This window comes from Salvelinus alpinus, chromosome 6 (genome assembly GCF_045679555.1).
Source record: "Salvelinus alpinus chromosome 6, SLU_Salpinus.1, whole genome shotgun sequence".
NCBI classification, from domain to species: domain Eukaryota; kingdom Metazoa; phylum Chordata; class Actinopteri; order Salmoniformes; family Salmonidae; genus Salvelinus; species Salvelinus alpinus.
Window position 1 is genome coordinate 27,466,297 of NC_092091.1, and position 27,318 is coordinate 27,493,614.

The 27,318-nt window shown below is 42.8% G+C and overlaps 1 protein-coding gene across 4 annotated transcripts in view; it reads left to right on the forward strand.

Moving 5' to 3' along the window:
- The window catches only part of LOC139578479 (neuroligin-1-like), a 370,060-nt gene that overhangs the window by 71,457 nt on the left and 271,285 nt on the right, over positions 1–27,318 (forward strand). For 3 of the 4 annotated variants that reach the window (XM_071406136.1, XM_071406134.1, XM_071406137.1), the window contains exon 2: positions 8,980–9,836. In XM_071406136.1, coding sequence (XP_071262237.1) covers positions 9,329–9,836 — 508 coding nt within the window. In that variant the 5' untranslated portion in view covers positions 8,980–9,328. Of the gene's footprint in view, positions 1–8,979; positions 9,837–10,522; positions 10,583–27,318 lie in introns of all 4 variants that reach the window. The other variant, XM_071406138.1, reaches the window with a different exon arrangement.

The following is a 27,318-nucleotide window of genomic DNA, read 5'->3' on the forward strand; positions in this document are numbered from 1 at the left end:
TCCCTCCGTTTTAGGGGGCCAATGTACAAAAAGTGCCGTAATTTCTAAACGGTTCACCCGATATGGATGAAAATACCCCCAAATTAAAGCTGACAGTTGTCATGTTCATTGCATCGTTTTAAATTCCAAAGTTATCGTTACTCATTGTGTATCTATTATTACGTGTTTTCCTTTTCCATAATTTCTCTAGTTTCTTTCTCTCTGCATTGTTGGGAAGTAAGCATTTCACTGTTAGTCCACACCTGTTGTTTACGAAGCTAGCACAGACTGGAATATGTTCCAGGACTCATCCAATGGCATTGAGGAGTTTAACCACATCAGTCACCAACGTCATCCCCACAGTGACAGTACGTTTTGACCACAGTGAAGTGGTTTTGACCACTTGGACAAAAGGAACACCTACATGATAATGCTGTTCAACACCATAGTGCCCTCCAAGCTCATCACTAAGCTAAGGACCCTGGGACTGAACTTCCTTTGCAACCGGATCCTGGACTTCCTGACAGGGGTGAGGGTAGGCAACAACACCCGCCACGCTGACCCTCAATATGGGGACCCTCAGGAGTGCTTTTGTCCTTTCCTGTACTCCCTGTTCACCGACAACCGCGCACGACTCCAACACCATCATTAAATTTGCCGATAACACAACAGCGGCAGGCCTGATCACAGACGACGATGAGCCTATAGGGAGGAGGTCAGAGACCTGACAGTGTGGTGCCAGACCAACATCCTCTCCCTCAATGTTAACAAGACAAAGGAGCTGATCGTGGACTCCAGGAAATGGAGGGCCGAGCATGCTCCCATTCACATCAACAGGGCTGTAATGGATCGGGTCGAGAGCTTCCAGTTCCTCAGTGTCCACATCACTAAGGATATATCATTGTCCAAACATACCAACACAGTCGCGAAGGGGGCACAATAATGCCTCTTCCCTCTCAGGAGGCTGAAAAGATTTGGCATGGCTGGAGTGGTGTAAAGCTCACTGGCCCCTTAGTTCCAGTGAAGGGAAATCTTTCCGCTAACTTTGTGGCAAGAGTTTGGGGGAAGGCCCTTTCCTGTTTCAGCATGACAATGCCCCCATGCACAAAGCAAGGTCCAAACAGAAATCGATCAGTGTGGAAGAAATTGACTGGCCTGCACAGAGCCCTGACCTCAACCCAATCAAACACCTTTGGGATGAATTGGAACTCCGACTGCGAGCCAGGCCTAATCGCCCAACATCAGTGCCCGACCTCACTAATGCTCTTGTGGTTGAATGGAAGCAAGTCACCACAGCAATGTTTCAACATCTAGTGGAATGCTTCCCAGAAGAGTGGAGGCTGTTATAGCAGCAAACAGGGGACCAACTCCATATTAATGCCCATGATTTTGGAATGAGATGTTCGACAAGCATTTATCCCACATACTTTTGGTAATGTATTGTAGTTAGTCAAATAGCTACCCGTACTATCTGCATTGAGCCTTTTTGCACAAACTTTTTTGACTCATCACATATGCTGCTGCTATTGTTCATTATCTGTCACTTTAATCCTAGTTGTACATACAGTGAACTCCAAAACTATTGGGACAGTAACACATTTATGGCAGAGGGTAGTGTATGTGGCTCAGTACATCACTGGGGCTGAGCTTCCTGCCATCCAGGACCACCAACAACAAAATTCACTCTCCCAATACTTTTGGAGCTTACTGTATCTACCTCAAGTACCTTTTACCCCTGCACATCGACTCGGCACTGGTCCCCCTTGTATATAGCCAAGTTATTGTTACTCATTGTGTATCTATTACTATGTGTTTTCCATAATTTCTCTATTTTCTTTCTCTCTGGAAGTAAACATTTCACTGTTAGTCCACACCTGCTTTTTTACAAAGCATGTGACTAATACATTTTGATTTGATATGATTTGATTGAAGTTTTGCCTCGTTTATATCTCTTAAAGAAAGTTTTGCCCTCTATTTTTGCCCATTAAGAAAACAAACCCAAGTTTGAGTCCCACCAGGGGAAACTAGTAGAGAGCAGGTTCTGTGTTTACTCTCCCCAGCTCACAGGCTTGGCCCTTGAGGGCATCCAAGTCCCCTATGAGATCTGCGGTAAGTAACTAATTATTGCTTTTGATGTAAACCATTTGAGGAGGACCCCTGGATCCTAGGGGTGGGCTAAAGTGGAGCCGTAAGATCTGTCTGCCCCAGGAGAGCAGAGCTGGGGAGAGCCCGCTCCATTTGCATTACGGTAAAATCTAATCTAATAGTGGAGTTTATCATTTTTCTAAATGTATGATAATGACTTTCCCAAATACACTCCTGATCAGGCCTGGTCTCTGTGCCCTGAAGTGAGAGAGTGGGAGGTAGTGTTTCTCACTGAGCATAGGGACTCTCGGAGAGCAGCCAGGAAGCTTTTCCCTAATTTTTTTTCACGCCAAACTGGTGCTTCAGCTGTGACCCCTGGCAAGAAGACACAAAGATGGCAGCCAGGTGAACCAAGTGGAGGGGAAAAACAGATGCCCTCCCACACAACCATTCAGCCATGCTGCATAAATGTGGGGAAATTATGAAAACTAAATACAGTCAGGCTCTAACAAGGGCTGTGATCAGCATCACAATGCTGATCACAGCCCCTGCCAATGCCACCCCTACTTGCTTCCTGCCCCTGTCATTCTCAATTGATTGTGTTATCAATGTTTATTCAACCTGTATTCCCTTTTCTTGCATTGTTTTGTTGGGCTGTTCTTGCAATATTTTGTTGACACGTGAAATGCACTTAACAAATAAACTTGATTTGATTTGAGATAATTGACCTGATAAGCTAAGTAGAAGCACACATGGAGCTGTCCAGTTATGATGCTCTTCAGCCTACTGGTAGACAGTGTAACGTGGGGATGTGAGACCAGAGGAGGTGGTTTCCTTGAGGGGGCCAATGAAGGGTAAGGGGGTAGTGTAGTGGGTAGTGTATGTAGGCTGTAGTGTGCAGTGTGATGCAGGACTTGGCTGGGGCCGCTGCAGACGCTGGGAGTAGAGCAGGATGAATAATGCACAGCCACGTCACCCCTGTCGTCATGCACCTCAGTGCTCCGCCACGGGCTAAAGGCATGTGCTATGTGTGTGCATGTAGTTTTTGTGCAGTGTGTGTGTGTGTGTGTCTGTGTGTGTGCAGGGTGAAGCGCTCATAGCTTGCCGTTACAGTTTAACTCCTCCATGTTCCCAGCTCCAGAGCACTGAGAGTTGATGTGACATGACAGCACACGAGAACCTGCTAGAGTCAGAGGGACTTAAGCAGTAAATTGGGATTTGTTAACTGTCATTAGCCATAATTTAGATGGTAGCAATGGTCTAAAACCTAAATGGTGGATACTATTACTATTATGATACTACTGCTACCGCTTCTACCATTTGTAATGGATGATAGCATTGGTGTAAGCATTCTACAATTTTTTGTTAGTAGCACAAATATTGGTGCCGGTAATTTGTAATATGATCAGAATTGTTTCTTCATCATCATTTCCTTCTGCATTTAGATTGCAGATTTCTTCTTATTCATGCGTGAATACCAGACAGTCTTTAATAACCCAAGCCTTGGGATTTCCCCCAGCTTGGAGACAGGCCCCAGTAGAGCTGCTGCAGTCAAGTCTAGTTACCATTTACCCCACAATGTGACTGACACATTTTACTAAAGGGTGGTGATACAATGGGCATTGTCTCAAACGGCGCTCGATTTTTGATGAGCGCCAAGGAGAACTCCGACTTGTGTTCTTAAATCACAGCAACGTCCCACTGTCACACCACAAAGTCCACAAATCACAGCAGGCGGACCTGCTGGCTAATCATATCCACTGAAATAGTCATAAGCAGCTGACTACAAATTCCCCAAAAGCCTTACTGGAGGTGAAATGAGATCATTAATGTCAGCGGTAGCTCGCATGGAAGTAAACCACACAGTGATGGAAGGTTTAGTCTGTTGACTGACTGCCGGCATAACTCTACTTTGTGCCCATATGTTCTCTACTTTTGACAGCTTGGGCTGAAATAATAGGCCGTTTGTTTTCCAGAGTACACCTCTATATAATCGGGGACCTTCCAATGGCTCCTATTTGGGAAATGTGCTGAACCTCATTAAACGCTCTTCCTCTACCATCGTCTCTCAGTCTATGTATATCCATGCCTTATCTGTGGTATTTTGCCACCCTGTAGACCCATCAGTAAATGAATAGGGTAATAAATAATGTGGTGATGACATATTGTGATGCATCAGGTATATATTGTCTATAACTGAAGAAAAAAAAGCATAGTTCTGCATAGTATTAAGTCATAACATTGCTTCCCATTGCAATGCATCCTATTTCAGCATTGAAACTTGGCTGCAGGGTCCCTGAGTGGGTTAGTGATTTGACTCACACTGGGACAAGTCCCTGCGGGGGATCTGCATGACGGATGCCTTGCCATAAACTCTGGGAAAGAAACAACAAATAAACATGAAAAAAACTTAGTTGGAAAAACAGGATGATAAATGAGTGACTCCACATGCAAAATACATGGCAAGGCTGATTTCATAGATCACCTCTTTCTGCTTGATCTGCTGAGCTTATTGTGGTAGGGTTCTTAAGCAGGGGATTTTCAAAGGCTTTGTTAAATGGATATCCTGGCCACGTGTGAAATGTGTTCTCAACACCTGGAAGAGTTTAATCACATACAGAAAGCATGGAAATTGGAGGCAAAGTTGCGACCATTTTCTGTTCCCATTTTTAGGAAAAGGTAGGACAATGGATTGAGAATGAATTGTCTCGAAGGAAAACATGCAAATACAGTGTAGTATTGTATTGTATTTTTGTTTCACTTGATTGAAATTGCATCAGGGTGACACTTCTGTTATGCTGTAGGTATGAGAAAGATATTACAGGGTGTTAAGGTAGCTACTATAGGTTTTTATCCAGTGGTATGTGTATGTTACATTACCACCCCAGAGAGATTTAGCTTTGGGAGAGACCTCACTAAACTCCTCTCAGCATAGGCCTGTTTGAGTTAGATTGTTGTAGAGATTAAAGGCCACAATCAAATCTCATCCTCTGTGCACACTCATTCACTTAATCTCCCTCACACCGCTCACACCGTGCAGCACAATAATGTTACCAAATCCTGTTTTGCTCTGACCAGCCAGCAATCATCGCTCGAGCCAAACCTAGCCCCTCCTGGACTCTGAAAAAAAGAGTTCAGATTAGAGCCAACGCCTTGGATTTTATTTGCCTGTCTGCAGTCTAAATATTTGGCTGGTGTGTCAGAGATGACAAGGCTTGTGGCGAGGCTCATGTGCAGTTTTTCTTAGTCGCCCCATTGTAAAAACCTCACAGTAGTTTTATAGTCTCATTAACAATACAGTACACAATCAATGCTGGAGGTTTTTCATTTCATTCTGTTTATCTGTTTGCCTAATTATTCCAGAACGCAGAGTGCTTTGCATTTGTTTGCATGCATATCATTTGTACGCCTCTGTCAATAGATGTGATTTGTTTTAAAAGATGGTTTTGTTGCGAGGGTTGAAGTGAGAGTGATGCCAATAATTAATATGTTTGGCTATAGACAAAATAGAAAAGACTGCAAATATTACCATTGGGCACACAAGGACATCTAATCTGTCGTGACTGGGATGGTTTGAAACTCAGAGGACTGCCAAACTCCTCCAACGCAGAGCTTTTAATTTATATTTAGTATGGGATATATATAGTTCTGTTCCAAACCCTGTATACGCACGCACGCACGCACGCACACACGCACACACGCACACACACTAGTTTACTTAGGTCTACAGGAGGACCAATAAACCATTGGGTCTGCTTAAGCAACCTAAGTGCTTCTTTCAACATGTCCACAGCTACAGCTCCTATACAAAAATGCATGTGCTTAGTGTCTTAGGATTGTTAGGATCACTTCATCTCCTCGTGGTGTCAACCTACTTCACCCCTGTGCCACTCATTTAAAAGTCACATAGTACACGATTACTACACTACACTGTATAGTCTCCACTCCGGATGCTGATGTCTCTATGTCTTGGTCTGTCTCTCAATGATGTGCCTGTTCTGCTTCTGTCTGTGACTCTGTGAATCTGTGTCTATGGGTCTGTGTGTGGCGGACCCGGTACAGTAATATTGAGGACAAGCGTCCCATTGTGGGAGGACATAAACCTGCTTTGTGTTGCGCTTGGAGATCTGGCGCAGGGTTCATGTGCTGGACCAAATGAATGGCTGATCTGAATCCGCCTTACACTGGCTTCCCTGGGAGAAAAAGAGAGATAGAGAGGGAGAGCCAGTCTCTTCTAGTTATAAACCAATCTCCCATTCCTCCTTGTTTTCTATAGAGGAGGATACAAATATACGTAGTTACAGTTGAAGTCGGAAGTTTACATACACCTTAGCCAAATATATTTAAACTCAGTTTCACAATTCCTGACATTTAATTCTAGTAAAAATTCCCTGTCTTAGGTCAGTTAGGATCACCACTTTATTTTAAGAATGTGAAATGTCAGAATAATAGTAGAGAGAATGATTTATTTAATCTTTTATTTCTTTCATCACATTCCCAGAAGTTTACATACACTCAATTAGTATTTAGTAGCATTCCCTTTAAGTTGTTTAACTTGGGTCAAATGTTCCGGGTAGCCTTCCACAGGCTTCCCACAATAAGTTGGGTGAATTTTGGCCCATTCCTCCTGACAGAGCTGGTGTAACTGAGTCATGTTTGTAGGCCTCCTTGCTCGCACACACTTTTTCAGTTCTGCCCACAAATGTTCTATAGGATTGAGGTTAGTGCTTTGTAATGGCCACTCCAATACCTTGACTTTGTTGTCCTTAAGCCATTTTGCCACAACTTTGGAAGTATGCTTGGGGTCATTGTCCATTTGGAAGACCCATTTGCGACCAAGCTTTAACTTCCTGACTGATGTCTTGAGATGTTGCTTCAATATATCCACATAATTTTCCTGCCTCATGATGCCATCTATTTTGTGAAGTGCACCAGTCCCTCCTGCAGCAAAGCACCCCCACCGTATGATGCTGCCACCCCCGTGCTTTAAGGTTAGGATGGTGTTCTTCGGCTTGCAAGCATTCCCCTTTTTTCCTCCAAACATAACGATGGTTATTATGGCCAAACAGTTCTATTTTTGTTTTATCAGACCAGAGGTTATTTCTCCAAAAAGTATGTGCAGTTGCAAACTGTAGTCTGGCTTTTTTTAGGGCGGTTTTGGAGCAGTGGCTTCTTCTTTGCTGAGCGGCCTTTCAGGTTATGTCGATATAGAACTCGTTTTACTGTGGATATAGATACTTTTGTACCTGTTTCCTCCAGCATCTTCACAAGGTCCTTTGCTGTTGTTCTGGGATTGATTTGCACTTCTCGCAGCAAAGTACGTTCATCTCTAGGAGACAGAGATGTGTCTCCTTCCTGAGCGGTATGATGGCTGCGTGGTCCCATGGTGTTTATACTTGCGTACTATTGTTTGTACAGGTCTACAATTTTTCTTTCTGAGGTTTTGGCTGATTTATTTGATTTTCCCATGATGTCAATAAAAGATGCACTGAGTTTGAAGGTAGGCCTTGAAATACATCTACAGGTACACCTCCAATTGATTCAAATGATGTCAATTAGCCTATCAGAAGCTTCTAAAGCCATGATATCATTTTCTGGAATTTTCCAAGCTGTTTCAAAGCACAGTCAACTTAGTGTATGTAAACTTCTGACCCACTGGAATTGTGATACAGTGAATTATAAGTGAAATAATCTGTCTGTAAACAATTGTTGGAAAAATTACTTGTGTCATTCACAAAGTAGATACCCTAACCGACTTGCCAAAACTATAGTTTGTTAACAAGAAATTTGTGGAGTGGTTGAAAACGTGTTTTAACGACTCCAACCTAAGTGTATGTAAACTTCCCACTTCAACTGTACATGTTTTATGTACCGTACTGTATGGTTGAAAAGTCTCTCCTCAATCAATTTGGAAGTAGTCAGTTAAAGGGGCAATCTGCAGTTGCTACATCCATTTTTGGACTTATAAATTAACGATAAATACCCATTGATTCTTGGAGCATATAAGAGTATTTCAACTGTTGTACCCCATCAGAACAAAAAATATTAGCTTGTTTTACTCCAGTGTTTGTAAACAAAGTAAATGTAACCAATCACTGTACTGTATAGCATGGATCAACAACTATATTCAGCCGTGGCCTGAAACTTGTCTTGAGCGGATGGTCAGGGAGCTGGAACATAATTACAAATCATTTGAATGCAAATTAACCGCAAGAAGCCCCAACAAATATAATTTTTGACTAAAACATAATCATTTCAAACCTTGCTTACATTTGTAAACAATCACATATAACTCACTAGTGTGCGTGGGAATACTTTGGAACAGATATCCAAAATTAAAATCACTTGGAGCTGATTTGCTGGTGTTTTTACAGTTTTATGTCCAACAACAACAACAAAATATATATATTTTACCTCAAAGCTCGGTTTTCAGCTTTATTTGTTATTCATCTGAGCATATTTCCTTCATTATCATCTCTCCTTGTTTAAAGTGTGCTCTAGTCATATGAATGTGGATGCTCAATTTTTTTCTGTTTCCATAGAAATACTGTCAAAAACTGAATAGTGTATTTTTGTCCCCCACCATGTGTCTGCTCCTGCTCTGGCTGAGAAGTGTCTATGAGATGTGTCATTACATTATAAACAAATAGGATTTCTTTCTCTCTATGAAACATGATCTTCTTAATTCTCCCTCCCAGGTCTGGAGGAGGAGGAGGGATCCCATAACTAGTACAGTACCTAGTCACTCAGTCAGTCTGCTTGCACATGATTGATGAAGTGTCACTAGGCAGACTGTGATTGCCCTGTGCTCTGCTTGATGGGAACATCCAGATTGTAACAGCCAATAAAGCCCTGCTCTGTTCATATTTCTTCCCTTCACCTTAGCACTAATGAATTATTTTTTATTTCCTGCAGGATATAGACCTACGCACTGACTGGAGTTGATTTATCTGTGGAAGACCTGCTGCAAATGGCTGCCCTGCCTGTGTCGTCAGGATGGAAAACAGGATTGTCAATAGGATGCGGCCTGAAAAATATCGGCAAGTGAAGATGTCGCCTCCGCCAGTGTGAAATCAATGGGGAGTACTTGCCATGCGAAGAGCCTTTGAAAGTTTTGACAGCAGCGTGTTTGGGAGGCCTGATACTTTGCCTTTGATTGCACCCCTTCCTGTGAGTGGATCTAAAGTGGATTGTTGCTGCTAGCGCTGTGGTGTGATTAGCCCCTTTAGTGTGTGTGTGTGTCTACTGGTGTGGCAGAGGGAGCATGCCCCTGCAGAGACCTGGCTGTCTGAAGCTGTACCCTGCCTGGAGGACCATGCAGCCCCGGCTGGGCGTAGGCCTGGGTCTGGGCCTGGACCTCACCTTCCTGCTGTGGATACTGAGCCTAGCACAGCAGGCCCTGGTCACGGCCTCTCAGAAACTGGACGAGACGGACCCCGTGGTCACCACAGTCTACGGCAAACTGAGGGGCGTCAAGAAGGAGCTCAACAATGAGATCCTGGGACCCGTCATCCAGTTCCTGGGGGTGCCTTATGCCGCACCTCCCACGGGCGAGAGGCGCTTCCAGCCCCCAGAACCACCCATCTTTTGGCCGGAGGTCCGCAACGCTACGCAGTTCGCCCCGGTCTGCCCCCAGACCATCGTGGAGGGGCGTCTGCCGGACGTCATGCTGCCTGTGTGGTTTACTAACAACCTGGAGATAGTGTCTTCTTACGTACAGGACCAGAGCGAGGACTGCCTTTTCTTAAACATATATGTTCCCACTGAGGATGGTGAGTTAATAGCCAGACCAAAAGGGAAAACAGACCTAAACCAACAACCTCTTTTTAAATATATTCCTGTCTGTTTGCTGACAACAGAGTGAGAAAAGCATGACCTTTGCATGTTTATGTGCATGACACTGCTTTTATGTATGTGAGTGTGTACGTGTGTGTGCCTAAATGTATGTGTGCCTCTGTATGTGTCTGAGTGTGTGTGTGTATGTGTGTGTGTGTGTGTGTGTGTGTGTGTGTGTGTGTGTGTGTGTGTGTGTGTGTGTGTGTGTGTGTGTGTGTGTGTGTGCGGCTGTTCATCAGTCTCCTGATCCCTCCACACACATGCACATCGTCCTGTCCACCACAGCATGTCCATTCAGGTGAGACTGGTTCCTCCCTTCTTCCTCCTCTTCATCCTCTTCCCCTCTTCCTCCTCCCCCTCCTCCTCACTCCTGACTGACAGCGGCTCATCATCTGTGCAATGTGTGTAGGCACAATGAATAGAGCTCTTCTAGGAAGAAGCTCATGTATATAATGATTATTGATTGATTCACTGACTGATTGATTCATGAACTAAGCCAATAAGAGCAACTCTCTTTGTTAACTAATTTTTCCTTCGTCTGCACTCAGATAGTGGTGTTGCATGCTCCAACTGTCCTTATCGGAGCTCCATGTTATTTTTTAGTCTTCTATTCATTTTACAGTAAAAAGAATATCGAAGGAATGTGCCAGGAAACCGGGCAAGAAAATATGTAGACAAGGAGGTATGTATGCACTGGAATAAATAACACAGAAAACAGAGAAGGGCCCCAAAAAAGCCGGCTGCATGGGGCCACAGAGAGAGGAGTCTCTCCTCCCCAGGCAGCACACTACCGAGAGGAGAGGAGATGGGGCACTCTGATTGGCTGCCAGGTCCTAGGTCAGAGAGTCTCCTGTAATTGATGACATGTGTGAGGAGTTAACTGTGGGGAGACGACGTCCACTCTTAAATTAGATGGGCGCACGGTGAACTTGCAGAGTCTAATCTCAATTAAAAGGGATGGTATCCCTGTTCCATTGGCTTGATCTGGCTGTATCGATCATGGCTTCATCAAGATAATGTCTTCTAGGCTCCCTCCCTCCCTCCCCACTCCTCCCTCTCTCTCTCCTTCCTTCTCTCCCTCTCTTCTGCTGGCTGGCAGAGTGGCAGTTCATTGTGCCTCTCAGGGCCGGTGACAGTGCCCTTGATAAGGCGTGTGGTGTTAATGCAGCCACTCTGGCAGGCAGGGAGCACTCGTTAAACATCCTCTCTCTGTGTCCTCTCCCTCCTCTCTTCTGAGTGACACACACACAGGGCAGGGCAACCCCTCTCCAACCCTCCTCTCCTTCGTTGATCTAGTCACACATATAGTATTTTTGTAAACATATAGCTCCAATCTCTTTAAGAGGTGTATATACTTAATTTACCCTTACTAACTAATCCTGTCATAACATGCCCCCTCTCTCCCTGTTCCTCCTTGCCTTATCATTTGACCTCCCTTCCTGTCAGTCAGAGCTACCATGTTGACCCCCACCCCCACCCTCCCACTTAACAGAGAAATGAGAGTATGACAGATTTCACATGACACACCCCCCCCCCCCCCCCCCCCCCCCCCCCCCATATGATACAGCAAGTGCAGGCCACGAAGTGGCTGATAACACCTTTTAATATTTTATCTTTTTAATACTCACTTTATGATGTAAAAAATTGCAATGAATATGTTACTGTGTTTTGCCACATTGTCTATCCAAGTGTTCTTATTGCCTACAAATACATTTAGACCTCAGTGACATCAGTAATGCAGTAGAGAGTCATGTTTTGTGCCTCTCTTTTGTATGTTTGTTAGTAGGCTATTTATCATAATTCCAGCCCACATTGTTAATAGGATTTCAACTTTACAGATGAGAATTTCTCAGTCACATTGATTGTTACAGAGGAGAGCTAGTTCACCCTCTATATCCTCTGTAATACTGCAGATCTTTTCAGTTATGGTTGGTATTCATTCAATATTCTGTTCCTTTGGGCACATTTGAAGCTGAGTGTTTGGTGGTAATTCAAGTTAAACTGTGATAATGTGGTCCTTCTACATGAGTGCATCTTTTGATCCATTGATATTCAAACATAGAAGATATGCCACTCTGCATGAATGTCTTTGATGTGGCAGTAATTTGCAGCAGCATTTTGACTTAACATAGTGTTATGCAATATTATGATTTGGCAGCTCTCATCTGTCAGAATAGGACATGAACACATACTACCCATCCAGTAAGATATTAGTAAGGTTGTTCTCGGAATTTGCGTCAACATTGAGGGTACACTCTTCGAAAGAAAAGGTGCTATATAGAACTGAAAATAGTTATTTGGTTGTTCCCATAGGAGAACCCTCTTGGTTCCAGGTAAAAGTCTTTTAGGTTCCATACAGAACCGTTTCCACAGAGGGGAACCCTTTTGGAACCCTTTTTCGAAGAGTGTACTACAGAGCTGATTTTCAATGAATCTGTGTAGTTGGGGAAAGTTGGTGAAGCTTAAATGAAGCTCTTTCTGCCAGCTCTACAATCGGTTTGGGCATGGTTTCTATGAGCTGCTGTTCATGTGTTACAATAACACACAGCAGTCCTTGGAAATAATCCTTGATACAGAAAAAGGATCTTTTGTTGCTGAGAATTTTGTTATTTTGTTGCAGGAAATGCTAACTTCTGCTGCATTTGAGTTTTAAAAAAGCTTCTAAAGTTAGTAACTTCCACATTAAAATTTTAGACTTGATTTGCCCTCGTGAAAAATGTGTCAACCCCTACTAAAAATGTCCATTAATTATAATCCACATAATAATTCACATTTCCTGTTGCTGCAGGATTATTTTCCCACTGTAGGAAACTGTCTCAAATTAAGATCCTACATCTGTAGTAGGTCTGCAGTACTCCAAATAACTGAAACCCAGTGTAGTTAGTAGTGTTATGATGATGGCAGTTTTACACATAGGATTGGTCGCTCCAGCGGGGTACATAGTTGCCCTTAGCACTATTTGGTACTTCTCAGTTGACACAGAACCCCCCTCCCCCACCTCCCTCAGTCCTCTTTCCATTTATGAGGCCTCGTCCCAGTTTTGTAATGGTTGAAGGGGGCTCCTGGGGGAGGTGCAGGGCCTCACACGGAGGCAGGAATAGATTTTTACAGCTTCAATACATTTCCAGCATTCTCCCCACTGTGTCTCCGGAGAGAAGCTGTCTGTAAAACCTGGGCTAAATTTCTGTCTGTTTTTGAGGTGTGCTGTAACTTTGTTCATGTGGGCTGAAGTATGTGTGGGTGAGTGAATGTGTATGATTGTCGGTTTGTGTGTGTGTGTGTGTGTGTGGTTGGACATATTGGTGTTACCATGCATTTCAGCCTTTCTCTGTAAGAGAGAGAGAAAGCACCAGACTTGTGTGTATGTGTTTGTGCAGGACGTGGGTGTGCATGTGTAGACTTTTCTGAACACTTACAAACTGCCTTGCTCTCTCTCAGGAAATCAGGGATGAATTATTCTAGTGGCGATTGTAAAAATCACCTGTAGTTTGTGCTAAGTGTATTACATTTTAACAGAAATGTACAATGGTGGGCTCAGCATTTTGAAATGCAGCTTGCAGAATAAAAATCAGGCTGTGAGTGAAGGAATTATAGCTTGGTAGAGTGTGGAAAGACCCTATATGTTATTCATGTTGGATTGGAGTCTCTCGGAGGACTGCTGGCTATGATGTGTGTGCACATGGACTGCCGGGTATGATGTGTGTGCACATGGACTGCCGGGTATGATGTGTGTGCACATGGACTGCCGGGTATGATGTGTGTGCACATGGACTGCCGGGTATGATGTGTGTGCACATGGACTGCAGGGTATGATGTGTGTGCACATGGACTGCAGGGTATGATGTGTGTGCACATGGACTGCAGGGTATGATGTGTGTGCACATGGACTGCAGGGTATGATGTGTGTACACATACACATGGTTTTATTCGCTGTGGTGTGTTATAAGTATGTGAGTCGTGGGGACTGCTCTGTAGATTTAACAAGGTGCCTCCAGACAATCTTTGTGGGAAATCGAATCCGTTAATTTTCAATTGATCGATCGTGATTTCAATACTGAGAGGCACTTTTCAATCTGAAAAAGTAATATCTCACTTGGTTCTGAAGGCTCCATGCTCTCTCCCTGAGTTTCCATCAACTGAGGTATGAAAATGTTGATTGGAAATTCTCTCCTGCTCTTTTATGCTGCAGCAGGAAGAATGGTGGCTGAACATGTACTATTGTTGTAAGGCTGAGAGCTGCTAGGTACAGATGGTATTCCAAGGTGCCAGTGTTGATAACTACAGTTAACTATGAATGACAACTGTATTATGAGAAATATAGATGAGTATCTTATGTTTTGAATCTTTAATAAAGGGCATTAAACTGGAGTAAATAGGTTAGACTCATTATACAGCTCCTCATGTTGTAGAGAAACAATGGAAAACAACAAACCTAATATTGCTTTCTGTACTGTTCATTTCTCAGAAATTATATTTTGCTGCAGTATGAAATGAATTGCAAGCTCTCCTGCATTTCAAATATGCTGTTGGAACAACACATATTGCTGCCGAGAAGTAACAGCTTTTTGCTGTAGTTTCAATTTCATATTTGCAGCCATTCTTTATGGGCATTTCCAAAAATGTCCTTACACTATGTAATGCATGAGGCCATTTGTTACAGTGATGATGGAGAACATTCAACAATCACATTGCAGTGAGTAGAGAGGGAAATGTTTGTTTTCCTTCTAGCAAGCAGTGTCAATAGGTATAGTGTTGATGCACAGACACGAAAGCACTGAATGCAAACCCTTGCACTTTTACACATGCTAACATGTTCAGAGCAGTAGGCTTTGATTCTGTCACTTCATTTTTTGTGATCTCATGGCCTATTCCTTGGAATTCAGAGCAGGGTTGAATAGAGGCTCTTTAAGAAAACACAGGCCCGGATGTGCAATGCTGCAGTGAAGGAGAGAGAGAGAGAGAGAGAGAGAGAGAGAGAGAGCGAGAGAGAGAGAGAGAGAGAGAGAGAGAGAGAGAGAGAGAGAAAGAAAGAAAGAGAGAGAGCCAGTGGGTGATATAATGTTTGGACCGACTTGGTCGGTGGCAGCTGTGATAAATTCTGAAATGCCAATTCACTGCGGCCCATTTTAAAGGGCCAGGCCACACTTTAGTTCAGAGCTGCTGTGTGCCTTATTTGACCCTTTATTTAACAACATTGGGAAGCTGTTGAACATCTTCCTTGACTTACAATCCACTAATTGCCAAAGGACATGTCCGCTTTGTGTCAGAAGACGGGGAGGTGTCACTCAAGCAGAATGGCAACCTATGATGAAACCTTTTGAACTTGATTTCAAGATAATACAGGATTGAAAAGCGGCTTGTTTGTTGGTTCCATGACTGATAAAACCCCACAGGGAACCTTTTACTTAATTAATAGGCTTTATACAGGCCTTGAATTATGGATACCTGGGATTGTATACTAAGGATACCTTGTACTCTACCTGACAGAGGAGATGTGTTTTTTCTATTTGCACTATAGCCCAGAAATGTGTCACTATACATTAACCAATTGCCATTGATAGTTGTACATCAGTTTGAATACATGTAATAGCTGTCAGGATGACAGTCCACAGCATCAGGCTTTTTTCTGGCTACCAACTGTACACCCATTCTTGTGATGAGGGAGTATGACATTTGGTTTTAGCCGACTGCCAAGTCACTTTAATTACAGTTTACTCTAAATTGGGGAGCGTTGGATGAAACAGACTGCATGCTGCACTTGGGGGAGGGGGGAGACAGAGAGAAGGTTTGAGTGACAAGCTGTTGCAGATGGCCACCGTGCAGGAGAATCTAAGTAAATGCAGGTTTCACCTTGACTTGACAATGGAAACAGAACATCTGACCCAGAGTGTGTTAATCACTGGGCTCTAATTTTACCTCCCAGCTGCTACATCTAGTATTCAACTCATCCTACAGTCTTTCTGTTTACTGTAGTCACACATGAGCAGGAGAAAAGTCATCGGCACACCCATAAACATTTGTAATATTTATGGCCCCCTAACAATTATGTTTAAATTACAGAGAGGTTAGTGCTGGAATAAAAAGTAATAAGATGTAATTTGCACATACAGTCTACCATAAATTATTAGCCAGGAGCCACGTTCTACTGAGGTGCTCCATACCAGAGGGTGTCATTAATAAATGTTTAACCCCAGTAGTTGTCGAGGCGGCTTTGAGATGCCTATTAAAAAGAAGTCCATGGGGATTTGAAATAATTAAGTACTGTCACCCTGTGTCCACCTGTTTTAATGTTTAATTTCAAACCAAAGTCAGGACTGGTCAAGAATGGTAGAGGGGAACTTGAATGCGTCGGAGACCAAGCCACAAATTACCCAGCTCCCAGGTCTCCCATGCTCCCACTCTCCACCCAACATTTCATTATTGACCTGGAGTTAAAGCCAGTAATTAGTTTCACCAATCCGCGGAAGTGTGACTTATTGGAATTTAAGGCTTCTGCCAGTCAAAGGGATAGCAGATCACTTTCTCCCCTGCCTCGCCATCTCTTACACACTCATATACAGTACACACACACACACCAATACACCCTGAAGTGTCCAGATACAGTCCACCACAGCAAAATCAATGGTCCTCTTTATCTGCTGTCACTGCCAAGGCTGCAATAGACACCTCAGTGCCTCTAATTAGATGAGAGCTGTCAATAACTCATCACTCCCGTCATTAAGCATATTGGAAACCAGGAAATGGGCCACAGTCATTTTTTCCCCCACTGGTTCAGCGACTTGCCACATTGTCCGTCCCCTGACGGTGACAGTGCGCATTGTTGTTATACCAGGGGTCATTTAATCACAGAGAGTTCATAATGTGTGCACGCAGGTGGAAATGTAACATGTACTCTGGCAGATGGCTTCTCCACTGATCTTGCAGCCAAGCGAAAGGTAAAGGCAAAGGTGATGAATAACGCAGGGGTGGAGGAGTACATTGAGACGATCAGTAAACAGGCAGACTTGGAGAAATCAGCCAAAGTCTTAAGGTCCACAAGCAGTTGAAACTATGAGGAGTTCACCTTGAATAATAATGACCGGGCAGAACCATCAATCCCTGTGGCAGTCGGGCAGTGGCAGAGAGGGAGAGAGGGAGGTAGGGGGAGCTTCAGTATCAGATCGCTGTTATTATTCTGTGTCAACTGTGCAGTCTGCTTACAGCAGAATTGTACGTGGACACAATAGACAATTTAAAGCAAAAAACAACAACCAAGATGTCTTATAAGTAAGCAAAAGTAAATCCAGGGCAGAGTATTTGTATCCACTTCTTTTCAATAGAGATATTTAATGAGGACGCTGTACAAGTCAAATCCCCTCCATCTTCTGTTTTAAAATTGAACAACAGGAATGGCGGCATACTCCAACATTAGATATACCTTCATGCCTTTCAGCCTATATGTTTGTCAATAAAGGATCCAAAGAGATTCACCCATGATGAAAGCAGGCGTTTGAAGTCACTAGAGAGAGTTCTTGATAGATTAGAACTGCTGGACCCGCTGGCAAAGAAACAGTTTCTCCATTAATATTCATTCAACAAGTAGACAATCTTATCAAAAAGGGGCAGAGGGGAAAAAAACATAAATGTGTATGATTTTGGAGTTTGGCAACTCAAAATAACCAATAATTAGTACATGACAATGCATGAAACCAAAACAATGACAGATCTATAAAACTTGAAAATATTAAAATATATACATATGCATTCGGGAAAGTATTCAGACCCATTGACTTTTTCCAGATTTTGTTACGTTACAGCCTTATTCTAAAATGGATTTAAAAAATACACAATTCCTCATAAATCTACACACAATACCCCATACTGACAAAGCAAAAACAGGTTGAAATTTTTAGAACACCTACTCATTCAAGGGTTTTTCTTTATTTGTACTATTTTCTACATTGTAGAATAATAGTGAAGACATCAAAACTATGAAATAACACATGTAGTAACCAAAAAAGTGTTAAACAAATCAAAATATATTTTATACTTGAGATTCTTCAAAGTAGCCACCCTTTGCCTTGATGACAGCTTTGCACATTCTTGGCATTCTACTCAACCAGATTCATGTGGAATGCTTTTCCAACAGTCCTGAAGGAGTTCCCACATATAATGAGCACTTGTTCACTGCTTTTCCTTCACTCTGCAGTCCAACTCATCCCAAACCATCTCAACTGGGTTGAGTTCGGGTTATTGTGGAGGCCAGGTCAACAGGACAATGACCCAAAACACACCTCCAGGCTGTGTAAGGGCTATTTGACGAAGAAGGCGAGTGATGGAATGCTGCACAGTGATGGAGTGGCCTCCACAATCACCCAACCTCAACCCAATTAAGATTGTTTGGGATGAGTTGGACCGCAGAGTGATGGAAAATCAGCCAACAAGTGCTCAGCATATGTGGTAACTCCTTCAAGACTTTTGGAAAAGCATTCCTCATGAAGCTGGTTGAGAGAATGCCAAGAGTGTGCAAAGCTGTCATCAAAGCAAATGGTGGCTGCTTTGAAGAATTTAAAATCTAAAATATATTTTGATTTGTATAACACTTTTTAGGTTTTGATGTCTTCACTATTATTCTACAATGTAGAAAATAGTAAAAAAACAAGATACTCAGGTCTGATGAAACCAATATTGAACTCTTTGGCCTGAATGCCAAGCGTCTAGAGGAAACCTGGCACCATCCCTACGGTGAAGCATGGTGGTGGCAGCATCATACTGTGGGGATGTCTTTCAGTGGCTGGGACTTGGAGACTAGTCAGGATCGAGGGAAAGATGAATGGAGCAAAGTACAGAGAGATCCTTGATTAAAACCTGCTCCAGAGCGCTCAGGGCCTCAGACTGGGGCAAAGGTTCACCTTCCAACAGGACAATGACCCTAAGCACACAGCCAAGACAATGCAGGAGTGGCTTCAGGACAAGTCTCTGAATGTCCTTGAGTGCCCGAGCCAGAGCCCGGACTTGAACCTGATTGAACATCTCTGGAGAGCAACGCTCCCCATCCAACCTAACAGAGCTTGAGAGGATCTGCAGAGAATATTGGGAGAAACTCCCCAAATACAGGTGTGCAATGCTTGTAGCGTCATACCCAAGACTTGAAGCTGTAGTCGCTGCCAAAGGTGCTTCAACAAAGTATTGAGTAAAGGGTCTGAATACGTAATTTTTCAGTTTTTGTTTTATTATAAATCAGAAAAAAATGTTTTAAAAAATCAGTTTTGGTTTTGTCATTATGGGGTATTGTGTGTTGATTGATGAGAGAAAAAATATATTTAATACATTTTAGAATAAGGCTATAAGAAAACAAAATGTGGAAAAAGTGAAGGGGTCTGCATATTTTCAGAAGGCAGTGTAGTGTATATACAGTAGAAAAGAGGAGAATATCTTCTATCTCTACTCCTAATGTTGAGAGTTAATTACACTCACTGGAGTATATGACATAGGCTTTGAAAAAGCACCCGCAAGTACCAGCCGCTGCATGTGACACTTGCTGTTTGTAAGCTTTCTTGACTTGGACATTTTTGCCAGCACGTGGCTGAACTTTGTTTAACCAGCTTAACAGCTGCTAGGAGTTTACACTTCTTATTCCAATTATATTGTGGGGAGGTCAAAGAAATAAAAAATATCTACCATATCTATTAATTTTTAAATGTTGATTAGGCATACCTTTTCTTGCCATTATCATTCACCTGATAATAAGACAAGATGTGCATTTAAAAAAAAAAAATTATTCTAAGATATAATGGGGGCCCCTAGGTCGCTGGGTTGCCTGGGCAAGAAAAGGTTGAAGCCCCCTGCCTTAGCATACTCCCCAGAGGTTTTAAAGCATGTCCCCCACTGCGTCAATCACATGCCTGACTTTATCGAGTCAGTAATCGACTCTATATAGATCTAGCACATTTTAAAGTGTGAGTTTTTCTCCTTTTCTTGTGGGACTGACTTTGGATCATCCTACTTATAAATCGCACCCTAAGCTAGGATGTCATGCTTTGTTGTCTATTTTATGTTTGTGGGTGATCGTAGAAGCTGAGTGTATCAGTGTCTTTGTGTAAGAGATCTAAGCCCAAAGAAGTTAAAGTCAATGCGAAAAAATGGCAATCATTCGTGGTCAATATTCATGTAAATATATACAGTACCAGTCAAAAGTTTGGACACACCTACTCATTCAAGGAATTTTCTTAATTTATTTTATACTAATATTTATATACATTGTAGAATAATAGTGAAGACATCAAAACTATGAAATAACACATATGGAATCATGTAGTAACCAAAAAGTGTTAAACAAATCTCAAAATATATTTTAAATTCTTCAAAGTAGCTACCCTTTGTCTTGATGGCAGCTTTGCACACTCTTGGCATTGTCTCATCCAGCTTCACATGGAATGCTTTTCCAACAGTCTTGATGGAGTTCCCACATATGCTGAGCACTTGTTGGCTGCTTTTCCTTCACTCTGCAGTCCAACTCATCACAAACCATCTCAATTGGGATGAGGTCGGGTGATTGTGGAGGCCAGGTCATCTGATGCAGTACTCCATCACTCTCCTTCTTGGTCAAATAGCCGTACTCAGCCTGGAGGTGTGTTGGGTCATTCTCCTGTTGAAAAACAAATTACAGTCCCACTAAGCACAAACCAGATGGGATGGCGTATCGCTGCAGAATGCGGTGCTAGCCATGCTGGTTAAGTGTGCCTTGAATTCGAAATACATCACTGACAGTCTCACAAAGACAAGGAGGTTGGAACCAAAAATCTAAATCTGGACTCAGAGTACAGATTTCCACCAGTCTAATGTCCATTGCTCGTGTTTCTTGGCCCAGGCAAGTCTCATCTTCTTATTGGTGTCCTTTAGTAGTGGTTTCTTTGTAGCAATTCAACCATGAAGGCCTGATTCACACAGTCTCCTCTGAACAGATGATGTTGAGATGTGTCTGTTACTTGAACTTTGTGAAACATTTATTTGGGCTGCAATTTCTGAGGTGCAGTTAACTCTAATGAACTTAACCTCTGCAGCAGAGGTAACTCTGGGTCTTCCTTTCCTCTGGCTGTCCTCATGAGAGCCAGTTTCATCATAGCACTTGATGGTTTTTGCGACCGCACTTAAAGAAACGTTCAAAGTTTTTTACATTTTCCGGATTGTCTGAGCTCCACGTCTTAAGGTAATCACGGACTGTCGTTTCTCTTTGCTTATTTGAGCTGTTCTTGCCATAATATGGGCTTGGTCTTTTACCAAATAGGGCTATCTTCTGTATACCACCCCTACCTTGTCACAACACAACTGATTGGCTCAAATGCATTAAGAAGGAAAGAAATTCCACACTTTTAACAAGGCACACCTGTTATTGGAAATGCATTCCAGGTGACTACCTCATGAAGCTGGTTGAGAGAATGCCAAGAGTTTGCAAATTTGTCATCAAGACAAAGGGTGGCTACTTTTGAAGAACCTCAAATATAAAATCTATTTTGATTTGTATAACAGTTTTTTGGTTACTACATGATTTCATATGTGGTCTTTTATAGTTTTCATGTCTTCACTATTATTCTACAATGTAGAAAATAGTAAAAATAAAGAAAAACCCTTGAATGAGTAGTTGTTGTCCACACTTTTGACTGGTACTGTATATATTTTTCGAAGACAATCAGGGTACCAATAATTGATTATATTACACCAGATGTATATCCTTGAACTGACTATTTTAAAATCACACACAGAATAAGTTATTAGGAAAGTTTAGTTGCTACCTGCAATACCCATGTCTGTCTTCAACTTGAGCTACTCAATGAGAGGGGGCAGTTGTTCGCCACTGGTACCATCCTGCAATGTGACTTTGGAGTAGCTCAAACTGAGCATGGTATGTCTTGAGAATCCCCCCCATTAGACGCCATCTTAACAAACTAAAACCGACTTCCTGATCTTAAATTGGTTTTGTCCATTTATACATACGGTCTATGGTTCAACTCTTCAGTGTTAGTAATTATACATTTGTATGCTCTTGCATGTGGTATACCTGCCCTATACAGTACCTTCGGAAAGTATTCAGACTGGAGCAAAGTACAGAGAGATCCTGTACTGATAGAACGTCTCTGGAGAGACCTGAAAATAGCTTTGCAGCAACGCTCCCTATCCAACCTGACAGAGCTTGAGAGGATCTGCAGAGAAGAATGGGAGAAACTCCCCAAATACAGCTGTGCCAAGCTTGTAGTGTCATACCCAAGAAGACTCAAGGCTGTAATCACTGCCAAAGGTGCTTCAACAAAGTACTGAGTAAAGAGGCTGAATACTTATGTAAATGCATTATTTCAATTTTTAATTAATTAGCTAAAAATGTCTAAAAAAACTGTTTTTGCTTTGTCATTATGGGGTATTGTGTGTAGATTATTGAAGAAAAAAATATTTTATTAATTTTAGAATTAGGCTTTAACGTAACAAAATGTGGAAAAAGTCATGGGGTCTGAATACTTTCCAAAGGCATTGTATGCTGCTTTCTGCCACTTTCTAGCTACAGTAATTGTAGCATAACCTTTAAAACAGCAGGATCGTCTTTATGAATTCAACTTGAATAATCTGTCTGTCTGTTGCAGGCAGCACAGGACCCAGTCACTGCAGGCATTGCATCAGGGTTCATTTTGTGGGAGCAGTAAATTCTGTTCTAGTCAGGGTCGCAGGTAAGAATTCCAATAATATTGGACAGGCAATGGTCAGGGTCACACTTGCCATCTCCCTCCAGTAATACTCCATAAAGAGCGCAATCCGAAGCCTTAGCACAAAAAAAACAGAACCACAGAGAAAAACAGCAAAAACATTTAGACTAATGAAAGATTAAGGGCCAAATCTTGTAGGGGTCAAATCATTTTTGTTGGAGATTATAACAAATGTAAGGAGCATATTTTCCATGTTTATTTCAGGACTATTTATGACTTCATATATAGCTAGCAGCGATTTAGCCTCTAAAGCTTTCAGAAATTCTAATTGTTGGTTCTGATTGACCAGTGTAGTGGCATATAACAAACTTGGCTAATTATCCACCTCCTTCCTCATAAAAAAAGATGACAAGAAAAACCAGGCTGAAAATCAGGTCAGCTTCTTGAGACGGTAGAGCCACAGCAGTCCCTAGATTTGAAATAGCATGATTGTAACTCACGTTCATCTTCTGCTGGTCCCTGATGTTTGAATAATCGCAGGGAGTTAGCCTGGCTTTGACACTTAATGTGCTTGATGGCAGTCCACTGTGACTTGGCCCTCTTTGTTCCGCTGTTTAAATGTTCTATCTGGCTGCGGACACAGAGGCCTGTGTTTAATTGTATTCAGGGCTGTTTGCTTGGGATTCTGGAGCACCATTATGCCAGGAAGTCGGGTTAATTGGTGTTTCTGCTGATAGGAAGGACCTTTAAACAGCTCAAACTGAGTTTGACGTCTCTGGCCACTTATTGCTCAATTCCTCTCAAGCCACTGCTATAGCAGAGCAGTAATAGTTTCAATGAGGCAGCTGAGAGCAACAGTTCCCACTGTACTGTGTAACACAGGATGTAGGAACAGCGACTTGTCATCATCTCCTCTCGTGACACCTGTCTCAGTGCACTCTCAATAGTGGGAAAGAGGGAAACCTTAACAATTTACAAATTGTGTTTGCCAAACGTTCCCATATATCAAAGGAAATTTGCACCTGGCTGATGCCTTGCTTTTTACTTCCAAAGGCATTTCAAAGTTTGTCAGGAAGATAAAAAGCTCCAAAGAAATAGGGTGAAATGCTGTTTCTCTTCAAAACATTGTATTTCTGGCATTCCTCTTAAGCCCTCAGAATTTATGGTCGCCTGCAGTTCTTAGGCGATGAAGCTGAGGCTCACCACATCCCAGTGCCCCTCCCATCTTGCTCTCTGATATCTGCCACTGTCATCTTCCTTCAGCTAGTCATTGATCAGGCCTTGTTCTCGGTCTATTTGACAGAAGCCAATTTGTTTGGATCATGTGGTTTGTGAGGATGCGTCACCAAAGCCATGGCTGGACCCCTCTGTAATGTGCCCTCATGTCCCCCCTCCTTCTACTTCTGTACTTGGCAGAAAGGGGCCCTTTTTGACGCCTAATGACGATTTGACAGACTTAATAACGAACAGGCAGTGGCCTTTTAGCATTTAGCGGAAATATGTTTTTGACACAATAAAAGGAGGGCCGATAAATCACTGTGGTCTCTAATTATCCCAGGGGAGAAGAGTGATTAATGGGAGCCTGGACCTTTTGAAGGACAGACAGACAGGCTGCTAGCCCAGCAGGAGAGATGAGATGAGACAAACAATGGGGTGTCAAATAGATGATTCCTTCCCTCGCCCCACTTAGCTATGGGCCATGCCTGCTGTTTAGCACAGCAGCACACCTGTTGTGAGGGGCCCTCTTAAAGCAGACAGAGCACTAACTACCCAAGGGCTGGTTCAGTCATCGGATAGTTAGATAGAACCTATAATGATTCATGTGCAGAATTGATTGATAGGAAATGGTGGGTCTGTATCAACATAGATTCATTGTAAATGACAGAAGGGCACCAAGCTTTGCAGTTGTCAGCTATAAAGTCAGTACAGTATATTGTATTACAACTCCATCAGGCCTAGATTCAGAAGATTACATTTTCAGAACTGTATTCAGCATTCATTTCCCACAGCGCCGTAATGGCAATGCAGCAGACTTTAGGGACAGGCTGAGTCTGACAGAAAGCCCCTCGATAGCCCCTTCCTTCCCATTCTCTTTCCCTCCCCTCCCCTGGGTTGACACACACAGGAGACCACCAGGGAAAGCACTTCCCTTTTGTTGAGAGCAAACAAGCTTGAAGGAATGTGTGAACTCCGGGGCGACGTCTGACTCATCGGGCCCTGCAGCCTGACCTGCCAGATTGGAGCTTCTGGGGAGGGGAAATGAAACAGCGATTTCCACCGATGTTTGGTATTTAAGATTTGAGAGGAGAATAAAGGGAGATTGATGTTGTGATGGATAGTCATTGACTTATGACCTTTCCCCCCACATTTCAGTGCGGCGAGCCATTGTCAAATGGCAGAGGAAATTTGCAAAGCTATTACCTTCGTGTCTTTCTAAATCATATGCCACTGAGTGGAGATGGCTCCCATAATACCTGCAATTTACTGGCCAAAATATCTATTATATTCCTGTTTTCATCTTTAATTTTCTTGGTCAGGGAAGTGACCAAGAACCAGATGGTATCTCTGACAGAGCTCCAGAGATCCTCTGTGGAGATGGGATAATTTTCCAGAAGGACAACCATCTCTACAGCACTCCACCAATCAGGCCTTTATGGTGGAGCGGCCAGACGGAAGCCACTCCTCAGTAAAAGGCACATGACAGCCCGCTTGGAGTTTGCCAAAGGCACCTAAAGACTCTAAGACCATGGGAATCACAATTATCTGGTCTGATAAAACCAAGATTTAACTATTTGGCCTGAATGCCAAGCTTCATGTCTGGAGGAAACCTGGCATCAACGCTACAGTGAAGCATGGTAGTGGCAGCATCATGCCGTGGGGATGTTTTTCAGTGGCAGGGACTGGGAGACTAGTCAGGATCGAGGGAAAGATGAACGGAACAAAGTACAGAGAGATCCTTGATGAAAACCTGTTCCAGAGCACTCAGGATCTCAGACTGGGGTGAAGGTTCACCTTCCAATAGGACAACGACCCTAAGCACACAGCCAAGACAATGGAGAAGTGGCTTCAGGACAAGTCTCTGAATGTCCTTGAGTGCCCAGCCAGAGCCTGGACTTGAACCTGATCTAACATTTCTGGAGAGACGCAATCCAACGCTCCCGATCCAACCAGACAGAGCTTTAGAGGATCTTCAGAACAGAAATGGGAGAAATTCATCAAATACAGGTTGCCAAGCTTGTAGCGTCATACCAAAAAAGAATGGAGTCTGTAATCGATGCCAAATGTGCTTCAACAAAGTACAGAGTAAAGGATCTGAATACTTACAGTTGAAGTCGGAAGTTTACATACACCTTAGCCAAATACATTTAAACTCAGTTTTTCACAATTCCTGACATTTAATCCAAGTAACAATTCCCTGTCTTAGGTCAGTTAGGATCACCACTTTCTTTGAAGAATGTGAAATGTAAGAATAATAGTAGAGAATGATTTATTTCAGCTTTTATTTCTTTCATCACGTTCCCAGTGGGTCAACGTTTCGGGTAGCCTTCCATAAGCTTCCCACAATAAGTTGGGTGAATTTTGGCCCATTCCTCCTGACAGAGCTGGTGTAACTGAGTCAGGTTTGTAGGCCTCCTTGATCGCACACGCTTTTTCAGTTCTTCCCACAAATGTTCTATAGGATTGAGATCAGGGATTTTTGATGGCCACTCCAAAACCTTGACTTTGTTGTCCTTAAGCCATTTTACCACAACTTTGGAAGTATGCTTGGGGTCATTGTCCATTTGGAAGACCCATTTGCGATGTTGCTTCAATATATCCACATAATTCCTCATGATGCCATCTATTTTGTGAAGTGCACCAGTCCGCAGCAAAGCACCCCCACAACATGATGCTGCCACCCCCGTGCTTCACGGTTGGGATGGTGTTCTTTGGCTTGCAAGCCTCCCCCTTTTTCCTCCAAACATAACAATGGTCATTATAGCCAAACAGTTCTGTTTTCGTTTCATCAGACCAGATGATATTTCTCCAAAATGTACAATCTTTGTCCCCATGTGCAGTTGCAAGCCGTAGTCTGGCTTTTTTATGGTGGTTTTGGAGCAGTAGGCTTCTTCCTCGCTGAGTGACCTTTCAGGTTATGTCGATATAGGACTCATTTTACTGTGGATATAGATACTTTTGTACCTGTTTCCTCCAGCATCTTCACAAGGTCCTTTGCTGTTGTTCTGGGATTGATTTGCGCTTTTCGCACCAAAGTACGTTAATCTCTAGGAGACAGAGCGCGTCTCCTTCCTGAGTGGTATGAGGGCTGCGTGGTCCTGTGGTGTTTATACTGGCGTACTATTGTTTGCACAGATGAACGTGTTACCTTCAGGCATTTGGAAATTGCTCCCAAGGATGAACCAGACTTGTGGAGGTCTACAATTTCTGAGGTCTTGGCTGATTTCTTTTGATTTCCCCATGATGTCAAGCAAAGAGGCACTGAGTTTGAAGGTAGGCCTTGAAATGCATCCACAGGTACACTTCCAATTGACTCAAATAATGTCAATTAGCCTATCAGAAGCTTCTAAAGCCATGACATAATTTTCTGGAATTTTCCAAGCTGTTTAAAGGCACAGTCAACTTAGTGTATGTAAACTTCTGACCCACTGGAATTGTAATACAGTGAATTATAAGTGAAATCTGTCTGTAAACAAATGTTGGGAAAATTACTTGTGCCATGCACAAAGTAGATGTCCTAACCGACTTG